The sequence below is a fragment of the Athalia rosae genome, chromosome 6 (assembly GCF_917208135.1).
Source record: "Athalia rosae chromosome 6, iyAthRosa1.1, whole genome shotgun sequence".
NCBI classification, from domain to species: Eukaryota; Metazoa; Arthropoda; class Insecta; order Hymenoptera; family Athaliidae; genus Athalia; species Athalia rosae.
In genome coordinates this window covers 6719759-6729785 of record NC_064031.1, presented here as the reverse complement: position 1 = coordinate 6729785, position 10027 = coordinate 6719759, and the positions used below count along the sequence as shown (strand labels likewise).

General features: G+C 38.7%; 2 protein-coding genes across 3 annotated transcripts; both read left to right on the top strand.

Annotated features, from left to right (window-relative positions):
• Positions 1-861: 861 nt before the first annotated feature.
• LOC125501497 (putative nuclease HARBI1) lies at positions 862-3220 on the top strand. The gene is made up of 2 exons (XM_048657654.1): positions 862-2437; positions 2526-3220. Exons 1-2 carry the CDS (start codon positions 2300-2302, stop codon positions 3036-3038), a joined length of 651 nt encoding a protein of 216 aa, XP_048513611.1. The 5' UTR covers positions 862-2299; the 3' UTR covers positions 3039-3220.
• Positions 3221-5132: 1912 nt separating this feature from the next.
• Positions 5133-8827, top strand: LOC105687902 (putative nuclease HARBI1). Of its 2 annotated transcripts, none has more exons than XM_048656644.1 (3): positions 5133-7248; positions 7487-7693; positions 7819-8827. In XM_048656644.1, exons 1-3 carry the CDS (start codon positions 7236-7238, stop codon positions 7842-7844), a joined length of 246 nt encoding a protein of 81 aa, XP_048512601.1. In that variant the 5' UTR covers positions 5133-7235; the 3' UTR covers positions 7845-8827. The 2 variants fall into 2 exon arrangements, with proteins under 2 accessions (XP_048512601.1, XP_048512600.1); XM_048656643.1 differs by having other exon boundaries at positions 7484-7693; positions 7819-7950.
• Positions 8828-10027: the final 1200 nt, after the last annotated feature.

Genomic DNA, 10027 nt, shown 5'->3' with positions numbered 1-10027 from the left:
TCAACCTGGAGCTGATCAACATCAAAACCCAACTTGGAATTGATTCCAAGGAGGCCAAGAACCTTGTCGAGGAGAATTTCTTAGTGAAATACAACATCCTCGTCGAGGAGTCAAATTTAATAGCTTCTTCATCTGATCTTACGAATTACTATAACTCTCTCCTTCCTACTTCTAAGAAAATTAATATAAGGGCCTCTACTCCTGAACAAGAGGTTAATTTGGAATCGGATTCCCTCAACCAGTTCATTGAACTATCGTTCCAAGAGGAAATAAGAAAGTCGGGTTTCGACCATATTCAAAAATTCTCAACGCGTATGCTGGACCAGCTTTCGGATAAATTGGGACCCCAACACGAGTTAATCTCCACCTATAAATCTATTGAAGCTCTAACAATTCATTGCACGTTAAATCCTTCGGAGGATCCGTTCCAGCTGCAGAGTCTCTTCAATACGGAGCCCATCGAGCCTAATTCTTCTACAGGTGGCAACCCTCAGCCAGTTTGGGAATTATAAAAGACACAGACATAATTAACAATACGATTAGGTTACCTATTAATTTTAGTTCCGTACTGATACGCTCCGCCGTCGAGCATTGACTTTTCTACTTTATATTTGTTGGGCGCCAAATCGTTTTAACGATTAATGAAATGTATAGAAATAAAAACTCTGTATCTCAGGGCGTTTGGAAATACATCCTGGGTGGACCGAATAAATTATGAACCAAGGACACGTAGGAAAAAAGGATTGAACAAGGATATTTATTTTATCAAGGAACAATAAATAAATCTGAACACTATAACAGGAATATTCTTTACAGAAATGGGAATACTTTGGATACAATATTGGAATTAATCTCCTAAGATTTAATTATCTAGGTGTGGGGGAAAAACTAGACAGGCAGAGAGGCCGAAGCTCGGTCCGCGATGCTGTTAATCACCCTTGTTGTGGCTATACCCCTTTTTACTGATTGAGGGATTTTTATCAAACCTCTTGATCGCGATTATAAACTGGAAGTTAAAGACTATTTGACTCTGCTCAGAAATATGGAATGTTGTAAGCCGGACAGGCAGAAAGACCGAGGTACGATCCGCGATGCCGGAACAGACAAAATCCAGAGAATGTAAGCAAGTAAAATGGGAAGCCGAGACAGGCAGAAGGACCGAGGTACAATCCGCGATGCTGGTCAACCCGACCCTACAAACAAGTGAGGAAGCCGAGACAGGCAGAAAGACCGAGGTACGATTCGCGATGCTGGTCAACCAACTTGTAGATTAAAAACTGTCGAGTGGAAAGTCGGAGACTAACCACTCTTAGTGGGGTAGAGCACGATTGACATGGAGAATTTGGGCAGGTTATTAAATTATCTTGGGAGGTCTTCCCTAACGAGCGACCTATTTTGTTTTGGCCCTCTATCGGTTGCGAATCGAACCGATGTATTTAATATCTGATCTTCCATAGCCATCACGGTTCCTACGGGGCATCCTTTTCTCAAAATAAGTGAATGTTCCCTCACGGATGATCACCCATACAACTTTATAAAGTTAATTTTTTTAATTTTATATTAATTAATTCTATTTCTTATAAGCTAGGTAGGGACCGTCGTACGCCACGTTACAGTACGAGCCCTCCAACTTATACTTCCACGCTTTAGCTCGCAACCCAGGCCCACCAGGACTAGGTCTGCTAGTAGCCAGCTAGCCTACCAGAGTCCGGGCAAGGAGGGGGAAAAAGGGGGCCTTTCGAGGCGATATTGCCTAGATATCGGCCACCGAGAGACGCTTGCCCCAATATCTTGACAACAACAGTTTCCACACTTAAATTTCTATACAGACAAATCCACGCTTTACCTCAATTATGCTGAATATTATAAATTGGAATTGCAGGGGCTTCCACTCCAAAAGAAATAAAATTCCGCAGCTACTGAACCTCTGTGATATTCTGTCTATCTCTGAAACATTCCTCACGGCCGACTACAATCTTCGGGTCGGAATGAAGGGTTTCAACTACTTCAGAAAAGACCGGGAAGCTGGTCGAGGGGGCGGTCTAGTGATATATATCAAAAATAACTTACGATACAACACATTCACAATCAACCTAACCGAGCGTACATGTAATAGAATTCAGAAGTATGTAACTGAGATGTACATATTTTTTTAAATTTTTATTGTAGATCAGTTTGTGACAGATTTAACGTGGGACGAGCTACTGCTGTAAGAGCTGTACGTCGAGTTTGTCGCGCTTTATTTATAAGAGCCCCAAGATTTATACAATGGCCTACGGAAGATCGTGCTGTTAAGTTGATGCGTGGGTTTGAAAGATCAAGTGGCTTTCCTAAAACAATAGGAGCTATTGATGAAACTCACATTCGTATAAATGCTCCAAAACAAAATCCAGCAGATTATATCAATCGGAAAGGATTTCATTCTATTCAGTTACAGGTATTTAACAATTTTTACTTTTTAACCCTAATATTAATTTTGATAAGTGATATAAATTGACTTACATAGAAACAAAATTTTTTTGCAGGACGTATGTGATCATAGGACTCTGATAACACATTGTTATGCTGGTCACCCTGGATCTGTTTATAATCGAAGAGTTTTTCGCTTATCAGAAGTTGCAGATTACCTGAATGATGATGATGCGTTCCCAGAAGACAGTCATATTCTAGGCGATGCTGCATATGAAATACATCAGCATTTACTTACTCCTTATCGGGATAATGGATATTTAAGTGGAAAACAAAAAAAGTATAATTATTGCCATTCATCTGCACGAGTGACTATTGAAAGATGTTTTGGTTTGTTGAAAGGACGAATGAGGAGTCTATTACATTGTCTACCAATGACAAGGGTAGATTCAATGGCAGAGTACATTGTTGCATGCTGCGTAGTTCATAATATCTGTATTTTACGAGAAGATGAAATAATTGTCGTTACTATGCCTGAATGTAATCGAGAAAATAATAGAAATTGTTTGCGTGAAGTAAGGCGAAATGCAGGAATTCTTAAAAGAGACGTTATCATGAACTACTTGTAAAAATGATAAAAATTCATGACTCAACCTGTTAACAATGAACAGAATAGCTTTCCAATTTTTGTAAATTTGAACGAAAACAATAATATTGCAAAAATTTATAAATTTTCAATTTTCCAGAGAATGTTCCAAAACTTAATCATTTTTAACGATGATAAAAAATTGTATATAAAGAATTGTATTAAGTCACATAATAGTATATTATGCATCTAGGGAAGGAAGCATGTGTTTTCGGTCGAGCGCCGATGTTTGCAGAACGAGTTGTAAGTCGAGGGCGCCGAAGGCGCCCGAGAGTGAAGACGAGTTCGGCAAACATCGCGCGAGACAAAACGCTTGCTCTTTCCCGTGGTGCATATACTATTTTCTATAACACATGCATTAAAAACGAGTGAAAACTCGTCATGAAAACATCGTACTCAATATAGTTCTACGCTAGGGGCAGCACTTTCTTGGTTTATTACACGGCTACGAGAGTTTTTTTCCCGGCGGACAGAGTTTTTTTCCCGGCGGCGAGTTTATTTCCCTGCTGCCAGAGTTTTTTGCCCGCTGGCAAGTTTTTTGCCCGCTCGTCCGAAAACTGTGACTTCCATCCCGCCGAGGAGGGCAAAAAACACGAGTTTTTAATGCATGTGTTGTAGAAATTTTATTTTATATTAAACTTTATTAAATGTGCTATCATAAAATGTACTTTTTTCATTAATAAACAGTTTATAACACATTATAAAATGTGCTTTTCTTCTTAAACAAAACTAATATTAAATTATCATTCGACAATGTAAAAATTTAGAAACTCATTTTTAAAAAAGAATTGAACATCTTGAAAGTTATTTATCAGCCAACTTATGTAAAACTGCTAGAAACTTTTCATCCATCTCCAGTCGCTCCTTGTGCCTTTTACTTCTATTATCCTCATGTTCAGCTTTTTGCTTTATTCTTTTCCCCAGTAAAGATATTATTGTTGTTTTACTTGATCCTGAAACGAAATTCAACTTTTACATTATTTTAGTTATAAATAAAACTATGTAACGTAATCAACTGACTTGGTGAATATCCGCTATCAGATTCCACTACAGTATCGGTACTTTCTGACTGTTTCGATGATTGACCAGTGGAAGATGCAACTGCAACTGGATTGCACCATGCTTTTTTGGCAAAAATTTCCTCCATGATCTGCAAAAAGTACATGATACATTGTAATAGGTAAGTATGTAAAATGTAGTGTATTAATTAGAAACTTGTTGATTTTTAATTATAGAAAATTCAATAATATCTAAAAATTAAGTAGGATATTTAAAAATGTATACAAACGTTGAGAAACTGCCAATTCCTTTTATCGTTGCCCGATTCATTGTTATGATCCTTTATGGTTTTATAAGTTTTTTTTAAACTTTGTAACTTAGAAGAAGATTGCGGTCCAGTTACGTTGTATCCTCTTTTAATTAGCTCTTTGGCTATTTCCTCCCACACTTTTTTTTGGGACTTTTTGCCACTATAAAGGTTTCTTCCATGGACCTATAGGTCTCTAATAATAATAATACACAGGGTGGACTCCACCTGTATAAAGAAACTGAAATATGCACATATATCACTCACATCCTCGCATACTAAACATAGAAACAAGGACAATCACAGAATTTATTGTTTTCAATATACCTTCACTTTCTTGTGTTTCAGAGTTAACGTCAACTGTGGCCTCAGTATCAAGAGCTTCTTCATCAATAAAACTTGCATTAATATCATCAGAATTCAAATCATAACTCATACAATCAGCATCAGTTGATGTAGAGGGTTGTGATTCCTGATTTACAGCTCTTCTTAACAGCTCTGTAGCGAAAACTATGTCTACAAACAAAATAAATTTTTCATGCGAAGTATGGATCATGAATGATGATGAACATTGCTTACTAATTCAGTTAGGTTAGGCTATTTACGAATGAGGAAAATGTGTAGATGGCTGTTAAATATACATTAAAATTAGGTTTACTGCAATTACTTAACATAGCGATATTTACCTGTAGTCGCACGTTCGGCATCTGCGGGAGAAACATAAGTTTCGACTAGAATATCCCTTTTCGAATCATATGAAGTAATTTTTTGTGTCGCCATGTTTAACTTTGAAAATTGCGCCACATTTCTCAACATCCACTTCGACCGAGCTCTGCAGATGGGTCGTTGTGGGCTCGGTGTTCTCATCCATTTCTTTCCAATTTCGTCATCGTTCAATTAATTAATAGGGTTGTTTTTTTTTATGCCAATCTTCTCGAGAATTTCTATTCGTGGAGCATAGTTCCATGTACGTACTTGGCACAGTAATTGATTTGGATTCTTTTTTTCCTATTATTCATGAATTCTTCTAATCAATCATTAGATATATTTTTATGGTAGTTACTGTTGAACATTTGAACTTGGCGAACTTTTTTGCACCGTAGGTGCCTTTTGTGGGATAGACTATTACCTCATTCGACCGAATTCCCGATAGTCTATGCACAATCGCAATTGTGTGAGGACTGAGTCACCGAGTAACCCGCTAGAGGGTGCGTAAGCAGACAAAGTGTGCGTGTAGAGTGATAGAGAGAGGGGGAGAACCGAGAGCCAGTCGTCGACCAGACGGGCATCAGAAAAGGTGGTGTTGGTATTGCTAGGTTAAAGTTAAATTGTGTGTTTTTTTCGATATCAATAAATGGTGCGCAATATTACCTAACGGCGAGTGTTTTATTCCTTTCACCAAACTATCTTTACATCAGAAGTGGGATTGATGCTGACAACGCTTACGAGTGGAAAAAACCGACAACGTGGTCGAGACGCCGATCACGTGTGGAACAAAGAACAGCAGTGTACACGGTCCGGTGGATTAGTGCCGTGGATGATTTCAGTGCAAAAGTGCGAGCAAATAATCTTCTAAATAATTGTGTATCGGAAGTGGAAACATATTCGCGAGGAGAGATGAACCGAAATACAATTTATTGAAATCAAGGGCGTCCAAGATGGCGAACGGCGAGTGATTTCGTTGAATGCGTGGTTCTCAAAAAGATCGCAAGCAGTGCTGTGATTACGAATCACGTGACGAACTCGTGTGACGGACATTTCGGTCGTGAACGTAGCCGTTGCGCACAGTCGTAATAAAAGTGACATCTGAATACATAGGGTGCTTTCCATCAACCCAAGTAACAAGTGCACGCCATGACCGTCAGCGGAGCGCTTGCATGATTTTGCCTCCGAACTATCTGCCTGTTCCCGCATACGGCGGTTAAACATGCGCATGGATGCTTTCGACTGAGACTTGCAGCAAATAATGCGTATGGTTCGTGCATGATCTGCAGCTCGTAGCCGCAATATGCAGTAGTGCTCAGCCTACGGTATAGTATATAAAATTTCAAAACTTATTTTCGTTTTATTTCACATAAATTATATGCAGACAGTCATTATTCTCAGCCGTAGGAGACTTGAAAAACTATGATTATATACTTTTATCGCAGTAATATACAGTATTTATCATCAAACCATACGTAAAAAATTCTTGGTACTTTTTCAACAGTATTGCATATATCTTATAAAAGGCACCTACGGTGCAAAAAAGTTCGCCAAGTAAGCCAAGTGTGTTTGATGTTGACCCTCCGAGCGGCCACGGGCTTTGGGCTTACTCGCAGCAGTTCAGTCGCTAGCGACGAACCGCAATGGAGGCTCGCCGTGATCGCTGACAATAAGGCCCGGTTCCACAATCTGAGTTTAACCGAGGTTTAACGCTTGAACTCGGTTTAGGTCGAAGTTAACCGAAGCCTTGCGTTCCACAACACCAAAATCGTCGGTTAAGCGACGCTGAACGCAGTTGAAGTTGAACGCCCGATTTTGGGCGTTTAGCAGCTTAAACGAAGTTTAAAGTTGATCTATATTCATCAGTGGTGGCGCATCATGAAAAAAATAGTAACTTTTGCGATGTCCAGTGGGGTTGTGAAGTAGTTCAAATTCGAATTTGTACATAAACGAAAAATAAAGTTGAAAGTTAAATGGCAAGGATAAATGAAATCCTATCATCATCGGATGATGAGGATTTTGCCGAGATCGTTGATCGCAGACCAAAAATCGTGCGGAGGCGTCCCAATTTTCATGAAGAAATGGACGAAGTTGATTTCCGAACTCGTTTTAGGTTATCCAGAGATAGCGTTAATGCTCTATTAATGGAAATTCGACAAGAGCTGGAACATGCAACAGAGCAGTAAGTAAATTGCTCCAAGAAATACATTTATATTATTTATCTCTGTAGCCAAAGGTATAGAAAATACATACTATAGGATGGTATAATCGGAGTTTACGTTTAACAATTGTAAGTGAATACAGATATAATTGTAATCTGAGTGTGTTCATACTTTTCAAAAATAATGCTGTGTCTCCAATGAACCAGGTTCTGTTGGCGTTAAGATTTTATGCTACTGGATGTCACTTGCTTTCAGCAGCGGACTTTAGTGGCATAAGCAAGACGAGCGCGCACAGAATTGTGCATCGTGTTACTGCTGCCATTGCCCGCCTTCGACCACGTTTCATACGATTCCCTTTACTGGCAAATGAAATCAGAAATGCACAGATCCGATTTTTCGATATTGCACGATTTCCAAGAGTTCTCGGGTGCATGGACTGTACACATGTGAAAATCCAATCATACGGTAAGTAGTTATGATATATTATCAGTATATAATCATGCATCGGATTTCTTTTGCTCACAAGTATAAACCTTTGAGAGTTTCTCAGATTTCCTCAAACTGACTGTTAATGTTATCTCTCGTTACAGGCGGGGCTGCTGCAGAATATTTCTGAAATCGCAAGGGTTATTTTTCAATCAATGTGCAAGCGATCTGTAACGCCAATTTGGAATTCATTGATATAGTGGGACGGTGGCAAGGATCAGTACATGACAGTACAATATTCAATAATTCCAGGATTCGTGCCTTGTTTGAAGCTAACACATTTGGAGCTGCAATTTTACTCGGTGATGGCAGGTATCCGGTTCGCTCCTATTTAATGACACTCTGCCAGTGATTGTTGCAACTGCTGTTTTGCATAACATCGCTCGACGAGCTGGTGATCCATTACCACCGGACGATCCAGCAGTAAACATGCCTGCGCCATGGGACGAACTAGTGTTACAAGGAGACATGCCTGCTGTTAATCACGCACATGTAATTAATCCTGTGCAAAACATATTAATTAACAAGTAATTTCGCAGGTATGATTTACAAATATTATCCCCCAGCCCTAATGTCCGACTAATTGCCTTCGTATGTAGTGTCTAATGAAAGCGGTTGAATTTATTTCAGCTTGCTCTAGAGGGAACAGAAATGGCGGAATTCTCACACATATATGACATAAAATAACTGTAATTTTTCATTAGCTGTTTTTCATATAGAAATTGTATATTTGTCAAACTTTTGTATATAGATATTTCAAAATTTTGTATATAGATATTTCAAACTTTTGTATATAGATATTTTTTGTATAAAATTTTTTATCACAGTAACAATGACTTATCTCTTATGAAATATATCTTGAACTTAATCAGATCCTTGCCTCTTATAATATACATCCTAAACCTAATCAGATCCTTGTCTCTCATAATATACATCCTGAACCTAATCAGATCTTCGTCTCTTATAATATACATCCTAAACGTAATCAGATTTTCAAAATCCTTGTCTTGCTGCTAGCATAGCATCCTTTATTTGAAGTTCTTTCTTCAATAATTCCACCTCGAGGCGCTCTTTCTGTAATTGCGTTTCTAATATTTGCCTTTCTAATTCCATTTTCCCACGTAAATCTTCCTTCATCATCTCTACTAGTTCCAATTTCGATTTGGCTAATGCTGCAAAGTGTCTATTTCGCACCGCAGCATTGATCCGTGGTGCACTATTTGCAACAACAGGTCTTTTACGTTTTGCGCTCGTCCGCATTGATTGCAGAGGTGGTGCCTTCGATACCGTATGGCTTTGAATGGCTGCATCTACATCTGCAAATGTTAACTCTTGGGATGGAGTGGCTTCAAGTTCTCTCCTTTTTTTTTACGGAGCATCGCTGGGTTCCATTGACTCCAATTCTGTAGATAATCATCGAGGGTCTATAATGATCCAAAAACAAAATGAGTGATTGCTTTTGATCCCAACAAATATTATCAGTCACTTCTATTCTTTATCTCCATTCTTGCTTGAGCTCTCTATTGATGTATGAAGAACGTCTGTGAAGATGGCATCACATTTTTGTCGGAATCAAAAATTTTGGGGAGTTCCGACTTCTTCGAGCAGAGTTCTAGAGTTCCTAATGCGTATGATGAATAGTTCTGTGGTTTTGAAGTTCAAAAAACGATTTTGAAAAAATGAGACGCTAACTTCACGCAGCGTCTCATTTTCGGAAAAGTGAATTTTTTTCATGAGTTCCGAGTAGTTTTCGAAGAGTTCTAGAGTTCCTTATGCTTCAAACGAAGAGTTCTGCCATCTTCAGCCGAGAAATCTCGATAAAACTCCCTTGATGCGAAAAATTTGAGTTGAATCTTTTTTAAAGTTATTTCGAGAGTTCCGAGAGTTCTGGTGTGAGTTCTGGGTAGCGCCACCGGAGTTCTACCGATAATTCTTCTGACATTTTTCGATCAGACCAAAATTAAAAAAGTTATCGCCGTTTTTCAGTTTTCCAAATTTGAGTTGAATCTTTTTTCGAAAGTTCCAGGAGTTCTGGTGCGAGTTCTGGGTAGCGCTACCGGAGTTCTACCGATAATTCCTCTGACATTTTTCGATCAGACCAAAATTAAAAAAGTTATCGCCGTTTTTCAGTTTTCCAAATTTGAGTTGAATCTTTTTTCGAAAGTTCCAGGAGTTCTGGTGCGAGTTCTGGGTAGCGCTACCGGAGTTCTACCGATAATTCCTCTGACATTTTTCGATCAGACCAAAATTGAAAAAGTTATCGCCGTTTTTCAGTTTCCCAAATTAGGGTTGAATCTTTTTTCGAAAGTTCTA